This window comes from Idiotropiscis lumnitzeri, chromosome 6 (assembly GCF_059441095.1).
Source record: "Idiotropiscis lumnitzeri isolate Australia: NSW breed Sydney's pygmy pipehorse chromosome 6, RoL_Ilum_1.0, whole genome shotgun sequence".
Lineage (NCBI taxonomy): Eukaryota > Metazoa > Chordata > Actinopteri > Syngnathiformes > Syngnathidae > Idiotropiscis > Idiotropiscis lumnitzeri.
The window spans coordinates 13,724,377-13,746,065 of NC_142396.1; the positions used below are offsets into that span (position 1 = coordinate 13,724,377).

The 21,689-nt window shown below is 39.6% G+C and overlaps 1 protein-coding gene across 4 annotated transcripts in view; it reads left to right on the forward strand.

Moving 5' to 3' along the window:
• tspan9a (tetraspanin 9a) overlaps positions 1-19,640 on the forward strand; it is a 180,973-nt gene extending 161,333 nt beyond the window's left edge. For 3 of the 4 annotated variants that reach the window (XM_088298743.1, XM_088298744.1, XM_088298741.1), the window contains 4 exons: positions 11,220-11,321; positions 11,572-11,703; positions 12,719-12,802; positions 18,319-19,640. In XM_088298743.1, coding sequence (XP_088154869.1) covers positions 11,220-11,321; positions 11,572-11,703; positions 12,719-12,802; positions 18,319-18,390 — 390 coding nt within the window. In that variant the 3' untranslated portion in view covers positions 18,391-19,640. The remainder of the gene's footprint in view (positions 1-11,219; positions 11,322-11,571; positions 11,704-12,718; positions 12,803-18,318) is intronic. The other variant, XR_015844086.1, reaches the window with a different exon arrangement.
• Positions 19,641-21,689: the final 2,049 nt, after the last annotated feature.

The following is a 21,689-nucleotide window of genomic DNA, read 5'->3' on the forward strand; positions in this document are numbered from 1 at the left end:
TGACTATTTAGCCCTGGCCCTGCAGGATTTAGGCCTAGTTAATTCTCCTTCTCTCCCGAGAGATGTTTTTTCACACTTTCACACATAAATCCAAAAAGATAAAGATATTAATTTAGTAGCAACCCCATCTTTAGATTTGGATCAGGGCTCCAAGCACACCTACCAGGAGCAAATATGTCTGCTGCCTTATCTCACTAATATCATTGGTTGAACTTTGGGGAGGTGGTTGGGCGTAATCCACACCTTAATCCCACCAATGGAACTCAAAAAGAGTTTTTCAACTACCTTGCTCCCAATTGCATGTGATGTTGAGTAGTGGAATTTAAGTAGAGCTTGGATTTTTCAAATACTGATTCATTAGAACACCATGTTCTACTCGGGAATAAGTGTCTCATTCACATCAATTCCAGCGAACATTAACAGTGTTTTATGTTTCCCCGTGAGGCAAAATCACTCGGTGCGAATACTACACCAAACGATACGTTAAAACCACTAAAACACTGATCACTATTATATATATATATATATATATATATATTTGCTCATCAAACGAAGAAAGTCCATTACATTTAAGTAAAATGTTATTTTAGCCTGTCGTCCTGCAGCTCTGATGATATGATACGTTAGTCAGACTACTCCTTATGCAAAGACAGTGACCATTCAGCGGCCTTCTTCCCTCCAGTGGAATCTGGTATGCCGTATGAGGCATCCTCTGCTTCAGGCAGTGATCAGAGGAATCATTAATCTTCTTCTGCTACTTGATCTTCTAATCACAAGGCATGTATTAACAAGCCTGGAATATGTGCCGCGGCTGGTCGCTTTTAATTTTGGATTGACAGATGATTGTGGATTGTTTAGTCTTTAAAATTATGTAAAATATTCGATTCCCATTAAAACTTTGAAGTTTTTTTGTCTGAATGAAGTATTACAGTTTTGCTACAGTTACATTGGACTAGAATTTACAATCACAAACTGTAAATCTTGTTTGTGTAAGTGAGATAGTGGAAGCGGTTTCATCTTTAAATAACACCATAAAACCATAATAACTGAATAAACTGAGTTGAAAAACAACACAATTAAACCCAGTTGAACAACAGAGAATGAACAGCAGGTATTTTGTTTTAGGCTGAGTACTACAGTATTATATCCATCCATCCATTATCTGGACCGCTTCTCCTCACAAGGGTCGAGGCGGGTGCTGGAACCTATCCCAACTATCTTCGGGCAATAGGCGGGGTACACCCTGAACTGTTTGCCAGCCAATTGCAGGGCACACAAAGACGAACAACCATCCGTGCTCGCACTCATACCTAGGGGCAATTCAGAGTGTCCAATCAACCTGTCATGCACGTTTTTGGAATATGGGAGGAAACCAGAGTACCCGGAGGAAACCCACGCACGGGGAGATCATGCAAGCTCCACACAAGAAGGCTGGAGCCAGACTCGAACCCATGACCTTTGCACTGGGGCCACCTTGCTAAACAGTCATGCACCGTGCCGCCCCTACAGTATAGATATGTATTATATGTTATATTTTGCCATTTCTAGTCACATTGTCCTTTTTTAACCAATCAATGGACTACAGCAGGGGTCCTCAATCCTGTTCATCGAGGGCCGGTGTCCTGCAGGTTTTTCATCTCTCCCTGCTGCAACACAGCTAATTCAAATGATCAGATAATCAGCAAGGTCTGCGGAAGCTAGATAACGATCGGTACAGTGAAAAAGAATCAGTTATTCTTGTACCCTTCTAAGTGGCAAAAACCACTGCCTGTACTGTCAACTGATTCAAGTGTCTCGAACAATGGCAATGCACTAAAAAAGAGGTCTTCAACCCTGTTCCTCGAGGGCCAGTGTCCGGCCTGTTTTCCATCTCTCCCTGCTGCTGCACACCTGATTCAAATGATCAAGATCGTTATCTAGCTTCTGCAGACCTTGCTGATCCGCTGAGGACCCTTGCACAAAACAATACAAAATTACAAAAAGGATTACCTCACGACAATGAGAGAATTTTAACAATCATGAAAACCACAGGTCATCATAATTGGTTGGATTCTTTTTCATAGTCATTACCCAGGTTTGCATCACCACTTGTTTTGAGGGCTTCGTGATAGCATGATGTTCATAGAGAATGAAAACAAAAAACAAAAACATAGTGCAGAGTTTCTCATACTTTTACACTTATTACCGCCTTAAAAGATACTTGGCCAGCATCGTGACCAGCATTAAAACACAGTATTTGAGTAGGCCAAACTGTTCTTCCGAAACATTTGTTATTAAGTATGCATGGTTTGAAAATCTACCTACATTTACCTATGTTCTTAGACATAGGCAAATGAAAAAAAAGTAATTAAATAATGATTTAATGAAATTATATTGCACATTAAAGTTATACAGAAATGTTAAAAAAACAAACAAAAAAACAACAACAATTCTTCAAGAATGTCCAAACGTTTTGGAATTAAAAAGTTAAATGTAATTCTAGCACAGGAAGTCCTCAGGTTACGACATACTTGACCTGCGACGTTTTGCCTTTACGACAGCTATGCCTCATCCGATATATTAGGTTCACACTGTAGGAAAATGCGAACAAATCTTTTGCCCATATGTGACCTGTATCGTTTTTATTTGTTTATTATTTTTTTATTTTATTGACAGTCTGAACAGCTCAATTACGATGGATACATATGAGTTTTTTGGAACGTGACCGCAGCCTAACAACCAGATCGCATGTATCCCTCATTGACGTCATCCGGAGGCCAGAAAATGTGCTCCGCGTGTACGGAGGGTGAGTGCTGGCAGCTAGGAGATGGAATCTGCAAAGTTGTTTTGAGTATCAGTATTACCTTTATATTTTACTTGAATTTAATCCCACTTGAAACATGAAGCATGAAGTGGATCGTAATTCTGATTGTAATAATTCAGCCGCTCATTTTTTCTGCCCGGCAATGACATGACGTCTCCATCAAATGAGATCAAAAAGCCTTGCCTCATCATTACCAGCAAATAGTGTATTTCTACCGCCTGTCGAATTGCTCCTCTTTAGTAATGCTCAGACACCACATGCTGGACCACATTTACTTCCGTCAACACTTATGCAAGGTCTCAGCAATGTTGTTAAGTACAGTATCTTATTTTTTCATATTTTGATCCATTTAATTGTATTAGTAAGAAGTATAAAATGAATTTGGATAGTTATTTAGAGATTTAGAGACTATTAAAGGGTTAATTACGATATACATGAAAATTCTGGTTACATTGCCAGTGTAGAAACCGAACTCGTTCGTAAATTGAGGACTTCTTGTACTGTTTACTATTGAACAAATCAACTCAAACTCATTCTGTGTGAAAAAAAAATTATCGGCCCTTGAATCAAATTGGTGCCCGAGGCAATTGCATGAAAAGGCATTTTCATCAAGTGTCCTGCACAGTATGTATTGTGTTTGATTATCATTCAATTAGCATAAATGTAATGGTTACAGTTCCCATATTTGCTAATTTTCTGCTAAGAACTCACTGAGCGTTTCAGTACAAAAAAAAACAGTGACATACTGATGGTGTAGTGGTACATCCGCCTGATTTGTGTGTGGGCAGCGTGGGATCGGTTCCCACTCGGTGGGAGCAAGCCACTGAAGCTGAAGGAATTTGTCGTCGGTGTGCTGCAGCAGATCATCGAGCAGGTCTCCTGTGACTGGCTGGCGACCTGTTTAGGGTGTGGTGTGCCTTTCGCCAGGAATCAGCTGGGATAGGCTCCAGCACCCTCCCACGACCTTGTACAGGATAACCGGTGTGGATAATGACATGACATGACATGACAAAAACAGTGACGTGAAAAAACAAGTTCTGAGATGGACCAATACACATAGTTGTTCAATATATGTATCATCAAATTTTGTGCTTAAAAAAAAAAAAATAATAAGAAAGGGTCGACTGGTTATCACGATGTCCTCAAAATACGGAGGTCGTGGGTCGATCCCGGCTCCGGCCTTCCTGTGTGGAGTTTGCATGTTCTCCCCTTGCCTGCATGGGTTTCCTCCGGGTACTCCGGTTTCCTCCCACATTCCAAAAAATGCATGGCAGGTTAATTGGACACTCTAAATTGCCCCTAGGTATGAGCGTGAGCGCGGGTGGTTGTTCGTCTATGTGTGCCCCGCGATTGGCTGGCAACCAGTTCAGGGTGTCCCCCGCCTACTGCCCGAAGATGGCTGGGATAGGCTCCAGCACCCCCGTGACCCTTGTGAGGAGAAGCGGTACAGATAATGGATGGATGGACGGATAAATCCCGAGAGTTGCACCTAGGTGGAGCTCTGTAATCCTATGAGTGCCTTTCTCAGTCTTCTTAGCATTTATTCTCCCTCATTAGTTGTAGCACTTAGTGGGACTGGCTAATGACTGAAGACTCACATAGCTGCTCTAGTAGAAGAAGAAGTAGAAATACTGTATTGCATATTTACAGTAGGGAGTGTAATGAGCACTCGTGCTTTGTGAGAATGTTATTTTTAAACCATTGCTTTGGGCAGTTGAAATATTCAATTTTCAAATTTCTCCAGCACACGCTTAAAGTCTCTATGTGCACTATATGGGTGGTTTAGTAAACATATGACCATTGAGACAAGAGCCAAGTATTTCAACACAACCACGCGCTTAAAGTCTTTCATCATGGACTGCACACTTGACACAGTTGCACTTACAGTACTAATTTCACGTGAAATTGGTTCCACTCACTTCATTCCACTCACTGTGTACTGTCTGGAAGAGTTGAGATAACTGTTCCAAAAGTCTAATAAATGATCTGGAGAGAAAGAGAATCGGAGCCAAAGGTCCACAACAACACATCATTAAAGAGGATATTGAATTCCCTCGGATGTCTTTTAAGCCTTGGCTGAATTGCCCAGGGCTAGACTGCTCAATAGTACGAGAGAAACACCGCTGCCTGCTGTCTGTTTGCTGTGAAATAATAAATCACGGCCATAAATTGAACATATGCTGATAGCCTGCTGGTTGGTAGTGTGTTTGATGCAATAATCAGTCACCAAGAGTGGCACGATATCAAATTGCCGTTTTAGCCGGATTTTTTTTCACCCTCTTAATTAGTCACCAAAAAAGCCATGCCTCAAGTGCAGAAAATAAATTTTTAGATGGCAAATATTCTTTGCTTTTGCATTATGTGTTGAATATATATTCTCAGCATAATCTCTATAGCGCTTATCGAATTTTAAAATATTTCCAATGCTGTTTGTTGTCCGGTTGGCTAATTGGTTAGCAAGATGATTTAAAAAAAAAAGGACACACCTGATTTGCATGAAACTTTGCGTCATTGTGGCATAATATGCTAAGGGACAACCCCAGTGTTGTACCCCAACGAGTTCAATGAATGAAAGTTCATGTCCTCGTTCATATATTGGGCGGATGTGTTTTTCCGAATACGCTATAATTTTCCCTTTGTCATGATTTGCACATCCCCAATTTTCCAAGTGGTACAGTTTTGTCATCCTGCGTGAAACAAATCTTCGGCTGAGATCTGCGTTGTACTGAGTGACATCCAGGCTTTCTGTGAAAACTATTGACATTGTCCCTCTCTTACACCCCCCGTCTAATTTTTATTCATGGCTTTATTATCTCACTTCCCTCTCTCCTGAGTCCAAATGTTGTCTCTTCCTACCCCCCCCCCCCCCTCCTGCAATGTTGTTCATTTTTTTTCTTTCCGCCCTACATCCTGCTGCACATGCTCTGCTGCTCTCCTTGTTTTTTTGCCAGCTTGTGCTTCCGCGTTGTGAGCTAATAAACCTTTACCGTTTTGTTTGGGTTGGCATGTTGGGTTGACAGAGAAAACAATGAGGTCACAGCATTAAAGACGAATGGCAATAATCTGGTTTGTGGCTCGGCCATCTGCTATAGTCAGCTGGTTGCTAAGTGCAGGACTTGGCTTAATTATAGTACAGATTCTGTATGGCATTTGATCAGCCAACTTTCCTTAGTGCATTTTATTCCTGCCATATCTCTGTCCAGGGGAACAGAAGTCAGCTACTATTTTACGATTCAAACAACATATGCCTTGTCAGTAGGGGTTAGCATCGCTCCAATAAAAGACGCTTTATTACATGCGGTGCAATACAATTCAAGGATGGTTCGATTTTACAGTAGAACGATTCGATTCAGTGAGATTACGATTCCATTTGATATGGTACGGCTCAGTTTGAGATGGTATGACGCAATGAGTTTCTTGTTGTCATTTTACAAAAAAAAAATTATGAATGAACTCCCTCAAAGATATCTCTCTCCAAAACAAGACATATAAAATTTTTCAAGTGCAACAATTGCATTCGGTGTGATTCAATGCACTTGTATCTTTTGAATCAAATGCAATTTTCTGGTTCAAATATTTTTTGTTACATCCATACTTGTCAGTGATTCCCAAAGTGTGTAATGTGTTCCACTACTGGTTCGCAGGCTCCCTCTAGTGTTACATAAATGAATCACGCTTAACTACAATAATACAGTACATTTGCATCGTTATTTATAGGCTTGCGCAGGCTGAAATTAAGTTCTTTGAAATTGCTTGAAATAAAAAGACAACATATTAGTATTTGATATTGTGCTTGGTTTCCAAATAACCGAGAGACATCTGAAGCGAGTGCGAAACAAAAGAGGTCATATCTTGACCGCAAGAAGCGTTTTAAATCCTCCTCCATGATTTGTGCTGTCTCCAACGTACTGAAGAGTAAATAAACGCACAACATTTAAAAAAAGACAAAAGAATAAGTTCCCCTGCGAGAAAAAAAAAAAACAACTTTATATGATCCCGCAAACTTTTTTCATTAAAAAAAATAATAATTTCATGTTACCTTAGGGCCTCCATAAAATGTTCAGAAAATGAATGAGAATAGTCGTTTTTTTCCCGACATCGGGTCAGCTGATAATCACAACATGATCGGCCCAGATGAATATTATGATGGGAAACTTGCTAAAATGTTTTCCTCTTCACAAATGTCATGGCCATTGAGCAGTTTTATAATCAAGTGTCACCAAAAATTATTTGGCTTGGCCAGTAGGAGTAGGCTGCTGCAAAAGCTCATCTGGCATTATGTGTATCCTCTGGTTAATTTGAAAATATATACCAGTCACTAGTTATTTGTTGCACACTACAACCACTTTTAATTGCTTTTGGGGTACCCCAATCCCAAATATGCTAAGGAAGATGAAAATATTAAATGCCACTATATATATATATATATATATATATATATAGAGAGAGAGAGAGAGAGAGAGAGAGAGAGAGAGAGAGATAAACACATATTACCCCCAAACCTGCCTAGACATAAATAATTTATGATGATTATACTTTCTTTTGTGAACTGTGTGATTATTTTTGTGTTTTAGATATTCTATAATTGGTCTGAATTAGCCACTTGGCATGCTAAAGGATTTGCGTCAACTCACTGATGGTGCCAGTTTACCTGCCATCATACTGAGTACTGACAGTAGGGAGTCTTTTCTTATGAATAATGAATGACTAAATGGAATTAAAAATAAATCCACATTCTGCGACTTCCCTTAGTTCATGCAGCAAACATTGTCAGCTGGAGGTTTACACTGACCAACAATTACGAGTGTTGTCAAATGCAGCGAATGTTGCTCACGTCAGAGTCTGTCAGGGTTCGTTCAGTGTCGCAAATGTTCACAAAACGTTCACCTACAGTTTAAGTGAATTTTCTTGCCGCAACAAAATTTTGAATATGTTTAAAATTCCCTTGTGAGAAGAAAAGTACAATTTTCGCCCCTCAGTGGGATAGGAGCAAAAGCAAGCAAGATGTCATTGGCAAACAATATTTTTTTCCTTTTTTATACCATTATTTACAATATGTATAATATATATAGTTTACACAACAAGGACACGTTGAGAAGTTTCTTGGTTTAGCTTCAAGCATCTTTATGATTTGGCAATTCACAGTAACTGCTTTCAGTATGTCTGAAGATGTACCAACCAGAGCTGCATTGATGCCCGAGTGTGAAAGAAAAAGCATGTCTGGTCAAAGTCATTATGTTTTACACTTGACACTGACAGCTCCTGAAAATAGCACTGCTTGATGTGTTTACATCACATCAAATATTGTTGGTGATGCATCTGAATCCATTTCAATAGGTCAAAAGAAGATATTTATTCAAGGACCTTCTGCTATGGTCCAAGTGCACATTTTATGTTTAAAAGATGCTTACGAGAAAACAAAATACTGGCATTTGGTTGTGACAATGACAAACATGTCAAGCGACAGATTCATCAAAAATTAAAGCTTCGTTTTTAATGAAAAAAAAATCAAAATAAGGTGAATGCAGCACAATTGTTTTGTTGTAAGGAGAAAAATAGGTCATGGCAAGACCAAATTCATATTCACGCTGCAGTCATTTGCCTGCCTTTCATTAGCCTTAAATCTAGATCGTTAGGTTTGATGTCAAGCGCTAACAAAGGCTTTCACACTTAAAAGGAAAGACGCGCAAAGAGTCATTGGAGACCAAGCTGATTTTACCATAGTCTTGTGTGTGTGCGTGTGTGTGTGTTTGTGCGTTTGTTTGGGGTGTGGAAGAGAAGGCGGTTGCTCTCCAGTGACTGCAACGAGTCAGTAATGAGTGAGCAGTATCGCATAAAGCTGAGATTGAAAGCAGAAGACAGAAACAAAGTAAGAGGCAGAGATTGATGATAAAGCTCCTCATCTCATTTTCTCACACAAGGACAGATGCAGAGGATGTTGGGGCCTGCAGCCCGAGGATGTGTACACAGATACGCTCCTCTGCGTCAGCAAAGTTTGAATGTGACTGGAAGTGATCCTAATCTTATTCCAAAGATTTTAGAAGTCATAGAAATGGATTTTGTACTTTGAATGATGACTGAAGAATTTTGATGGAGAAAACAATCAAGGACTCAGACCAAATCACTTTTGGCTTTTGGCATCTTTCTTGTTACCGTGGCAACTGCAAACGATCTATATTGCAATTGACCTTTTCTTCCCAATTGTCTCTTAATACTGCATATTTTCAGCCATTTCCAGGTCTTTGTATGCAGCTACTGACATGGGATGTCTCGCGAGATGGTATAAAAGCTGTAACAAGACAGGATGGAGTCTGTGTACAAAGAAATGCAGAAATGCAGAGGTTTCACATGCAGCAGTCCTTTCTCCCGCCTGTTATGTTAAAAGAAATCTTGCTGTTTACATGTCGCACCAGATGCTGGCATGAACATCATCTAATAATCAAATTGAGTTCCGCATGGGTCAAAAGCAAAGCAGTTTATAAGTTGGTTCTGTATATAAGAGGCTTATAATATTCCATCCCTAATATTTGTGAAAGTAGTTGCATCATACCAACACATGCACACAAAGCTAACAGCACTGTTCTGAATTGTGGGCAGTTTTGTAATACATGATTAATCCTTATTTTGAATCCAGATGCTATTAACAAGTTTATTTATTGGATTGGCTTCTTCGGTCTCTGCTCATGGTTTTGGCACTTGACGGTGATAAGGAAAAAAGCTTGCCTCTCAAATGTGGAAAAACAAAAACAAGCAAAGATAAGGCACATCTGCTTGCCACAATATCTGTGATCTCACTCACCTCACTGGATTTGAGCAAATCACTCACAAATTGATCAAATTATATCCTGGAAATGATTTGTCGCATGAATAGAATGAATGTTTGTTTGTTTTGACAAAGATAAAACTCTGCGGCTTTATTAGTGGTCTGATGGTGGTGATCTGAGGCATTACGCCTTAACTTGGAAATAACTTTTTGTTGTGGTGTGACTAATAGTGTTTGTGAAGCTGAGTGTGTGGTTCGGGGACTCTGTGCCTATTTTCTCTGTAATAATTACCACATATCTGAAGTGCCCTCAATCTGTTGCGGCTGTTAGTGAAATCCCCCATGGGCAAACCAAACTGCAGGGGAACTAAGCAACTGACTTTTGTTTCTCATTAACTCATCCAATAAGATATTAATCTGCGACAGACATGACACAACTCTGAGCACATTGTTGGAGTTCAGTCACGAGGAAAACGATTAACACACATTTGCTTGAGGGTACGTTGAAGCTGCGTGTGGGTGATGCGACGTAAGATCTTCCCCTTCTCAAGTCATAGCTCAAAGTAGAGCCTAATTTTGACAATTACAAAGCTATAAAGATGAATATATTTATCCAGTAGTCGCAACCTGTATGATTGTAGATGTTTTATAACAAGATAGATTAGATCATGTTCTGTTCTGTTATGTTAAGTCACTATCTGTGCACCAAATTTATTTTTTACAGAGTGAAATGTTGGAGCAGTGATTACTAACCTACTGTGGCACACTATTGTGTCGTGAGAAATCATCAGGAGTGTCATGGGAAATTATTCAATTTCACTTAATTTGTGCAAAAAGTACAATTAGCCATCCATCCGTTATTCGAGCCACCGATCCTCACGAGGGTCGCGAGCGTGCCGGAGCTTACCCCAGCTGTCTTCGGGCAGTAGGCAGGGTACACTATGCCAGTGGCATAGCAACTGGCAGAATAATTCAATGCCTGTGTGATCCGGTGTAATCATCTGTTGACTACATAATCAGTCCTGGCTTCCTGCAAATATATCAGTTGTGTTCTTTTAAACTGGCACAAATTTCAACAACGTAAAAAGCGTGCCTTGGCTAATTGTTTCTGTTGTGACTATTTCAACCTCAACAAAGTATTGCATGCTAACCTGAGAAAAGAAGTTTCTCTCCACTCATTACTCATGAATCCTGTTATCAATCAATGTGATGTCTAGTCCGGCAAAAATTCCCCTTGCAGATGTTCGCACATGTTGTCAAAATCAATCTTTTCATATCAACTTCTTTAGCTGTTAGAAGTACTGTCACATCTGGGCCGAATCTCCACAAATGTAATTGACGTTATTTGTCAAAAGGATATTTTCAGTCATTACTAATTCAGACGGAGGTACCGCAATTCATAGGTCACATTTGTGACAAAGACCAGCAACAGTTTCTGCTCTATTCCACGGCAAGAACAGTTCTGATTTTGGATGATATCCCATTAAACATGCTTGAAGTAGCGGAGGTCAAATCGCATAATGGTTTTTGACAGCTCTCTTCAGATTTCAATTCCTCACCGTTTTTCCTCACTGCTGTTCAGTGATCACTCCGCAGGGAAGGTTTTCTATTCTGAGGTATTGTAACCATGGCTGATATCTCTTCCATCTGCAGGTGAGTGAGAATGCGAAACAAGATCTGAAGGATGGGCTGGCGTTGTACAACTCTGAAAACAACATTGGCCTGAGAAATGCCTGGAACATCATCCAGGCAGAGGTAGGCAGCCCTCACAGTTACATCAAATGCGATATGCATTAGCAGAACAACTACTGAGACATTTCTGATAATGTATTGCCTGGCCTCTTGTCTTAGCTTTAATGCAACATTGAATTTCACGGCTGTCTGTCTGAGTACATTCCATTACGATCTAACACAATGCGAACGAAGTCACTTCAAAGTTAACTTTCAGGAATCTGATGGACCATCTGGCTCACTGACTGCATTATGTTTTGTGTGGGATACACAGTGGAAATGCTGCGGCGTTATAGCTTACACCGACTGGCATGAGGCCCTGAAAGAGAAGGTCGTTCCTGACCGCTGCTGCCAGGAGCATTACCAGAACTGTGGGCGGAACTCCACCAACATGTTCTGGAATCGGGTAAGCGCTGGCTAATATGTACTTTAAACATAATTTGAATATATATATATACATATATATATTGGATATTTTGGGGGCTCCTGTCCAATGCCCCAAATTTTATGTTTTTATAATCATCCTCTAATTGTTACCCGCAAATAAATTAAATTAGATTTAGCACGTCCTTGAACTCCTACTACTTTTGATTCATTTTCTCATGGCCATGAAGAAAGCATTATATATAACTTGACCTTATATATAGTTCACTGCATTTTCCTAAAAAATAAAAAAAAATGTTGCAATTCAAAAACACACAAAAAAGTGTTGTTCGGCAAATGTGGTCTCATTGCAATCATATTCAGATTTACGGCTGAGCTTCCCTATGGTCTGATTCTAGACATGTCTGATTTACACAATCTATCACTGATGCAAATACAACCGTAATCGGAATTCCATCTGGTCCTGAGTTGCTTTAACGTCCTTCTGTGTCTCATCAAAGCAAATAGAACCGCTAATAACTGTTATTTTTATTGCTTTACTGATTTTTCCATTAGGTGGCAACAGCTACTTTGTTTACTGCTGTGCACACGCAGTTTCCCAATTTCCTCCTATTACAAGCCTAATCTTCTCTCTTACTGTATGTGGTTAGTCCAGTTCAAAGAAGGGCATTACATAATTGCCAAACTGAGAATGAGTAGACAATGAAGGGGCCCACTGGGATGGCGCCGCACTAAAATCTTGAAATATTGCCCCAAGAAAACGACCACACAGCACTATGATGTCCTACTGCAGCTGAACGCGACATGACCCCACCGCATTATTAGAATGATGACCTCTGAATGAACCAGGGCTCACATTTTATAACTCAGGAATGTTCTAAATTTAATACGCACGTCTGTTTAGATGACCCATAAGTCTCGATATAACATTCACACTTCACATACTAGGACAGTGCTCTTTCGTCCATTGTATAATTCACACAGCTTTCAAGAAAATAGGTGACTGGTTAAGATTTTCTTGATGTTCTTCCATTTAGGGCTGCTTTGAGAAAGTAGAGGAATGGCTCGACGACAACAAGCACATGCTGGGAACCATCGGCATGGTCATCTTGGTCGTGCAGGTAGGAGGTCTATTGATGTTGTGGTGCTAACATTTGTGGTGCTGCATTTGTCTCCGTATGCCTACGTTGTAACATGTCCGCATCAATCGGCCTTCACTCCAATGCGCCGCCATGTACTGCAGGGTAAGTTATAAGATTTGTACTCAGTGGGCGTTCTGGGTGCCCACACCTTGAAAAACACTGATGCCTCTATTTCTCCCCCACACTGATTCTGTCTGAGAGACTCAAAGGACTGTGGCTTTGCTCCAATCAGGCAGTGGGGGTATATTAAAAGGCAAACAAAGTTTATTAAATAAAATAATGAAAAGCTCGGATGTATGTGTTAAAGGTGCTATACTAACAAATAAATATCCTAAAAATAATCATTAAAAAAATCAATGCGACTGTGACTCTCTTTCATTAAAGATGCCTGAACAAATACTTTGTCGTAATGAACTATTCAACCTTGAATCTTTGACTGCTACATTGAGGGTACAATTACCAAACTACAATGAGTACAAACAATGCCGTTTTTCCTTTGAGTTTTTGAAAAGGTTTTCATACAGACAACAACCTTGTCAAAACAACCCTCATTCCTAAAGTACAAAAGACTGAACTGTGACAGTGATGGATTTGTAATAAAGCAATCAAGATGTGATTCATGCGTAGGCCTCGATGTGTTCAGAGGATTCCCATTCACCACTCGTCATTTTATGCTGAAAACGTCAAATCATACAAAGCGATGTCATTACACAAATGATCATGGATCTAGCAGTGGATCCTGTTTTTTGAGAATGCGCGTTTTATTTAGTCGATACTTCATTAGGTTCACTCACAAAAGCTAATGATATAGCTTCAATATTTAATATTCAAGTGGATTTACGTAGCATTTTTTCATTTGAACACACCACTCTCCAGATTAGTGTCAGTGATGTTGTAGCAGGTGAGTGACTATATTTGTCTTTAAGTGAGTAGTCTGCTATTTTGAGCCCGGGATGCCGCACCTGAGGTTGCCAGCTGTTCTTTTTAGCATTATGTGTGAGCTTTACCCCACATTTGTGAAAAGCTCCCCAGTTCCTGTTACATCCGTCTTTTATTTGACACTATCTCTCTCTGTGCAACTCTCCTCGAAACACACAAACAAGCACGAGCAGGAAGGTGACAGATATTGGCCCTCTTTGCAGTCTGTGATAAAGACTCAAACGGCACATTGACTTGTCTGACATCAGTTTTCTCGTTTGTATGCACACACATTCAGCTGGAGCCTCCTAGTGTGGAGCTTTCCTACTCGTGAAGACGACGACAGTAGATCCCATCTTGCTTCTCTTCGTGAATTACAAAACTTTGAGCAGAAAGTAACCCAGTACATATGAGTGAGGGTCTTGGACTGATTAGTGATCTCAAGTCATAAATTTGAACAGAGCGCAGCCTGCAAACTATGACACACTGGGTCGTTCCCTTGCCACCAAGTCTCATAAAAAACATCACAAGTCTCTAATGTTTCATGAAACACATTTAATAGGAAAATAAGACTTGGAGGTTGTGTAATCCCTTCAAGACTCAGTTGTGTTCTTCATTGATAGATAAGTACCTGTCATGCCCAATTTGCCAAAACCTAATTCATATCAGAGCTGCACCGGTCAGCTGTGAAGCCGCCTTTTTTTTATTAGCTAGGCGTTTACCACTAACAGCTTTTGACAGACTACAACTTACAGAGGGAATTTCTTCAAAGTGCAGTATGGTACTTCTTCTAAACAACTCTTACTGTCAATGTAGAAGGGGAAGACAAAACTTTATCTTTGTATAGAAAGTGACAGGTCTGTCTAACCTTAACTTTGAGTGAATGGTATTACTGGTCTTTTTTATAATTATTTTTGTTAAACATATCTTACTGTCTTGGTGGCTCAAGATTCAGATTTTGCATGACTATTATGTGGCGTATTTTATCAAAAATGTCCGTCAAATTCTGAATTGTATGCACTTGCAGTGCTAAGTAGGATGCATCTGTTGTATTTGAAAAATTTTTTTGTTTATTCATACTTGAATATTGAATAGTTTAAATATACAGGTTAGGTTCCATTGCTGTCTCCGATGCGATTGCATTAGATCGAAACAGTGGTGCGAAGTAGCGAAGTACTACTTCAATACTGTACTCCAAGTAGATTTCGCAGGTTAGCTGTACTTGTAATTTTACTCTCTGTCAAAGTAGGCCAGTTATTTTTTTAAAACCACAGTGTAAAAAGATATAAATGAAGAGAGGTCATCTCAAACTCGGTTGGGATCTTAGCAACCGTTTTTAAATCAGAAATTCTTTGTCAAGAATCAACAGCTTCATATGACAAACTGCAGCACTTTGAACTAAAGCTGCGTATCGCTGAACTGTGCTCGCTTGTGTGCCGTCTCTGTAGGTTCATGAGAATTTTATTCGTGACATCTCTGACATTTTTGGGCCGCACTGATTCTAATATTTCCGATCACTTTTTAATTATTGGTGATTTTGATATTCATGTCGGTTGTCCCACTAAACAAATGGTCAAGCAGTGTTATAGAATGTTTTAGTCTTACCCAGACAGTCTCCTGCCCGATGCATGTCATAATGTTTGAAAATCTGCCCCATGGAAGTCGTGACAATCTATTTTCCTGTTTTGTCTGCAGTTACTTCATTGTTTTTCTACTGCCAGGGATGCTTAACTGCTGAATATGGATAACTCAAAGGATGAAACTGCCAAAGCCAACTGGGGAACCATGGCTTAATGAGACTACTCATGTGCTCCGACGTAAATGTCGCCAGCCTGAGTGGAAGTGGAAAAAAGACAGGCTTCAAATTTTCTCGGAAATGCTAAGGGTCTGCCTTGCGGACCATCTGCGGAATCGGAATACATGTGTTATCTTGTTTGTAACAAAAGTCACAGGCCCCAGGTACTATTTAACATTTTAAATGGGCTAGTTCACCCTATCGTGACAATTGGTAATGCTCCAAGCACGTCACCGTGTGAAAATTTTTGCTATTTTTTTTTATTTAAAAGATTTTGAATATCAGGTCTCAGTGTGCCGTTGCTGGTTCTGTCACAGATATTATCGGGTGTTGCCAAGATCACACGGGTCTCAGCCACTTTGAGCCTGTTTCTGTCAGAACTCACTCTGGTAGTCCAAAGCCTTCGACCATCTCATTTTCCACTTGACAGCCTCCCCTCAAAACTTTTGACATCTGCTTTTGTCTCAATTGAGCCTTACATCCGGAAGCTGATAAATACTTCACTGACCTCAAGCTGTCTTCATGACACTTTGGAGTGTGCTGTTGTTCTATGCCTCCTAATGAAGCATGGATTGGATCTTTCAGTGTTGTCTAATTATAGACCAATATCTAAGTTGCATTTTTTTTCAAAGATCTTAAAAAAAGGCTGTTCTTTCTCAACTACAGTGTAATAAACAGAATAGCTGAAACATTTCAGTCTGGTTTTAAATTGTGTCATTGTACAGAAACAGCACTATTAACATTTTTAATGGTCTTTTTTTTTAGAATGGATTCTGGTCAAACAGCTGTCTTGGTGCTTTTAGACCTCACTGCAGCTTTCGAGACAGTGGATAATGAGATTTTATTAACAGATCAGTTATAATAATATGTTGGAAGTGAAGACACTGCTCTGGAATGGTTCAGGTCATATCTTACTGGCAGACATTTTTTTGGTGGGTGAGAGTTGGCTTTTTTTTTTTCTTTTTTTTTTTGTCAGCCAAAGCACGTCTTAGGTCTGGGGTGCCCCAAGTCTCTATACTATGCCCGGCTTTGTTTTCCTTATATATGTAGCCAGTCGGTTAAATCCAGATATATGCCGCTCACATCTCAAGGGGGCTCGTTCCAGTCTTTTCAAAAATGTTTGAAAGAAGTGAGAGATTTAAATGAGGCTAAAACTGAAGAAATTGTGCCATTGGCTGACTAATAGTTCAAGTAAAATCTTAATTTCCTTCTGCCCATCTGGAAAAGCAAATTCACATATTTATTACAGCGTGTCTGTGTTATTAGAATTCATTGTCTTATGGCCTGGAAGTTTTATCCATTCGTCGCCTACAATTTGTTCAGTATGCGAATGCTCGTCTCTTGACAGGGAGAAGACATTTTGACAGTTACTTCATTTGCCCCCTGTGCCTCTTTGGAATACATTTAAAATTGTATTGTTTGTGTTCAAATCTTTGGATGATCCGGCTCCAATATACTTTTTGGAAATGCTTGGTTTAACTACACCAGTAAGAGCCCTGCAGTCGTGACCAATAGCTGTTGAAAACCAGCGGGGACGGGTCGACCTAAACTTTGGAATGAACTTCCTCTGAACACACGCTCTGCTTCATCTATTGGATGGTTTAAGGCAATTTTAAAAACACATTTATTTTGCATCTTATTGTTTTGTTTTGCATCTTTTGTCCATCCGTTATCCAAGCTGCTTATCCTCACGAGGGTCGCAGGCGTGCGGGTGCCTATCTCAGCTGTCTTTGAGCAGTAGGCGGGGTACACTCTGGACTGATTTCTAGCCAATCGCAGTGGATCTTATGAATGTGTATTTTTCTCTTGTTTTTAAATGTTTTTTTTCCTCTTGCTATTGTATTTTTTTTCATAGTGTTATTTTTAATAGAAAGAGCACTTTGAGCAGTGTTTACTGTTTTTCAAATGTGCTATATGAATAATGCTTAACCTTGTGATCTTGACTGATTAAATGGGGGGAAAAGACAACCGCAAGAATGACAATAAAGAATATAGAACATTATTAATGACGATGGCACGTCAGATTTGGAAAAGCAAGCTATTCCCCATCCACAATTCTATTTAAGAGAATTTTTTTCATGTTGAAAACAACATCTAATACATGTTAATAGAAGACGAAAAATGTATTTTGACCGGCCCATTATCAAAAAGGATATTTTTGTACTTTTTAAGGGCATTTCAGAATCTGTACATTTTAATTTAAGCAAAGAAGGTGAATCTGTACGACTCTAGAGTATTTTTACACAGGTATCTGTACTTTTATTCAAGTACAAAATATGAGTACTTTATCCACATCTGGGGCAAAATCTACTTGGGGCCGGGGGGTTGACGACCAATAAAAAATGCATGCTCTGTGTTCTGAGGTTATTCATCGACAGCGTGTCATTTCCCTTAGCTGTTGAAATATTATTCCGTTTTTCTTCACAGTGAGGTGTACTATGATGTGCTCCCTGCTTTAGATAAAGGTATTAGAATGAGCCGTGCGACTGTGTTTGATGTACAAATAGGATGGGAAATGACAACTTCAAAGAGACGGGACCCTGCCTACTAGGGCATCTCCATTTACTTCTTTGACGTAATGCTTTTGCCCACCATTTCCTCTCCGAGATTCTCCAACTTCCATTTGTAGGCGAGTGAATGAAGATGTGCTGGTGCTTCACAGCGGGATGTATTGTACATCAAAAAGCATGCGGGCCTTGTGAAAAGAAACGCTCCACATGTGCTTACATATATCACACATAAACATGTTTTACATAATACCTGCTTCTCTTTTCCTCCACAGCTTCTGGGCATGGCATTCTCCATGACGCTCTTCCATCATATCCACAGAACAGGGAAGAAATATGATGCCTAGCCTCTGGAGAAGAGGCCCGTTAATTCCTGAAGGGATGGAACTCTGATTAAATGTACCCCCTCCTCCCGTACCACCGCTGCCACTACTACAACCATCCTTTGACTCTCTTCCCGTACTCTGTGTGCAGATTCCAGGTGTCGCCACTCTGGTACTTCTCTCTTTTCGCCACTCATTTTTGCCAAAGAGTAACACAACTGGAAGAGGAGAAGGGACAAGTAATTTGGCACAGAAGAGAATCTTGTTGGTTGTCACTCCTTCCCTTTTTTTTTTTTTTTAATATTTTTCTTTCTTTGCTTGGAATAACAATTTGCTGGAGGGAACCGCACACAGACCTAAGACATTTCAGACCTTTGCTAACAATCCCCACACATTGGGAAAAAGAACATCAAACTCCTCGCCACCTATTTCTTGTGGAGTATTTGTCTTTCCTTTATGCTTATAAGAAAAAAAAAAAATCTCCCCCATTTTTCTTTGTAAATGGAAAAAAAAAATCTAAAATGGCATGCTAGTTTTCTACTTCACCGGCTTACCTTTGAATCCTTTATCACCCATTTTTTTCCAAATATGTTTTGTATGTGTGTGATGCTCCTGTGGAATGTAAGTACAATATAGTGTGTGTGTTGCATTTGACGTGAGGAGCATAGACATGTCAGGATGGTGTTTATTATGATCCATGAGTCATATATTTTCCCTTTGAATAGCGTTTGGGGTAAAGTGAGTGGGATTGAAGGAAGTTATTAAAGGGAGAGGAATCATTTTGTACTAAATTCCGCTTTATTCTTTGGATACTGGTACAAATCTGCCTGGGTGAAAACAAACATCCACCGTGTGCTGCCACACACAGGCATCAACACGATTCCCACTGAGGCAGTATAAATTGTGTAAAATGGTTGTTTATTAAAGCTCCACCAGGACTGTCAAGAAAAAGATCCTGGGCGATGAAATTTCCCCTTTGAGAGTACAAACTAAATTGTGGTGTATGTGTTTGCTTTATCACATTGTTCCACACTGCAAAGGTTACCAAAAGAAGGGCATAAAAACACATAGAATCATGGGTACTCGAGGTAAAAACAGTATTCATGCTGATATCATAAATTGTGTTCGTGGAGGCGGCAAAAGGTTTTCTCTTTCATAATCCACTGTCACACATTTGCCCTCCCCTCATCAGTCTCTGAGTCTTGGAGTAAACACTCTTCCACTTTATCTTTAAATTTTCTCACCACAAAGGAGCATTATGCCCCCCCCCCCCCCCCCCAAAAAAAAAGTCAATATACAAGGAAAAAAAGTCGGACTGCTGCTTGAAAAAAAAAAAAAAAATTAAGGAACAAGCTGGAATATAGTATCATAATGCCGTGTGATTGAATGTCAAAATCCCCATCGGAACCTAAACACAAATGTCTGAGACCAGCAGCCACTGCCATATATTCATCAAGTAACACAAACATTTTTGTTTTTTAATAAACAAACCCAACAAAAGCGGGACTATCCTCCCATATTTCACATGCTGAGTCCCTTCTTTCAGATATCATCCCAGTTGATGTTCACACTCACGGCGGGCCTCTGTTTATTTCCACCTCTCCCATTCCCCGTCCCTTGAGCTTCCTGGCAGCCAGAGGAAAGGGTGGTAGGAGAGTAGGTCGATCAAAGCTGAGACGGATAGCTATGGCAACATGCCCTAAAGGAAACATCTATTTGGGACTCTTTATCACATATTCCCAAGAAGCTTGAGAATCAATCTGCCTCCTTAAACACTAAAAATACGCGTGGTTGTTTCGATATGTCTGGTGCAGTGACTTCAAGGGAAATGGCCTCAGGTGGGAAGTACATGAAGCAATCTGTAGCGGAGCACATTCCGCACCATTCAATCGCAGTGCCAGTGGAAGTCAACCGAACTAACTTGCTGCGGAAATGTCGACGGCACTAATTTGAAGGGCTGCCATTTATAATTATGCGACTTAAATTAGGCCAGTGTGAGTACAAACATGGCCAGACAGCTTGACAAGGTGTTTGTAACACTTTTTTCCCTCGAGATGACATAATTTGTACTCTTAAAAAAAAAAAAAAAGGACAGTTTAGCTACAGCAACATCTGGAGTTTTTCTAGAGATTCCCTGATTCAGAATACGATTTTATTTTTCCGAATTTTTTGGTTTTAATGACAAGTAAAATAAAACACAGCTGTTTTTGTTTACTTATGACGGATGTTCTTAAACCTACCCACCTTTTCCAAAATATTTTGCTACCAATGTTTATCATCTTTTGAGTTTTTCTTCGCTAATTACAAATCCAACTGACACTAAATAGCTCAATATGGCACACTGTAGTTTGCATTTGTACGTTGTTGAATTACAAAGTTGCATTAAAACACCGCAACATTACCTCCCACACATTTTAAATCCTCTCAGCAATGTTCAATGATTTTGCACACCTCCCGTTTGTATCGTGTCCTTAATCAAATAGAGAGGCCATTTTCTCAAGAGGAAACGCACGTTTGAAACTAATTAGGAAAGGGTTTTATACAAATTAATTTTCATTTGAAACATGTACACACTTTCAATAGACGGCCCCTTTTCAAAACAGCAATATACCGCTTTTTATATTAGTTGTGTTAAGCTATTAAAAAGTGTAGTTTGTTTTGTAAGTTAGTTCACTGTCATTTTTCCAAATAAATATCATTTTCAATATGTGTTGCATAATTTCAAGTGCAACTGGAGCAATTATAATCCATACTAAATTTAATTAAGAGCAGTTTTCACGCAGCGTATTAGATTTTTTTCCCCACACATGTATTTCACTTTCCCAACATTTGCATTTCTCGGTGGAATTACACAATGTCCCGTCCATGTAACACTTAACGCTACCGGGAAGGTTGGCGATATATTTGATGAAGATGTTTTACCTGGGTCAAGAGTTCTGACATTTTCTTATATTTTAGTATTCAAGAATGTCATCAGACGTAGTGTGTGCAATGTTACACGTATCCCAAGCAACTCACAGTTCTGCTGTATATTTTTGCAAGGAGAACAATGTTCAAATGTCATCCTAGTCGAAGCCAAGTCATGGCATTTCTTTCCTGGTGCTGGTAAAAAAATATTGCAATGTTATTTTGCATCTTTGGACCTCTGACACAAGACTGCTGCTATAACAAAGAATCTTCTTCTCATATTTGCATTGATTCCACATTCTTCCAACAGCCTGTATGAGATCATCATGAAATGTAACAGAAGTCCGGAGTTTGATATTTTAATGTTGCATCTTTAGTTTGTTTTTTTGTCAAACTGGAATCTGACCATAAGCGCT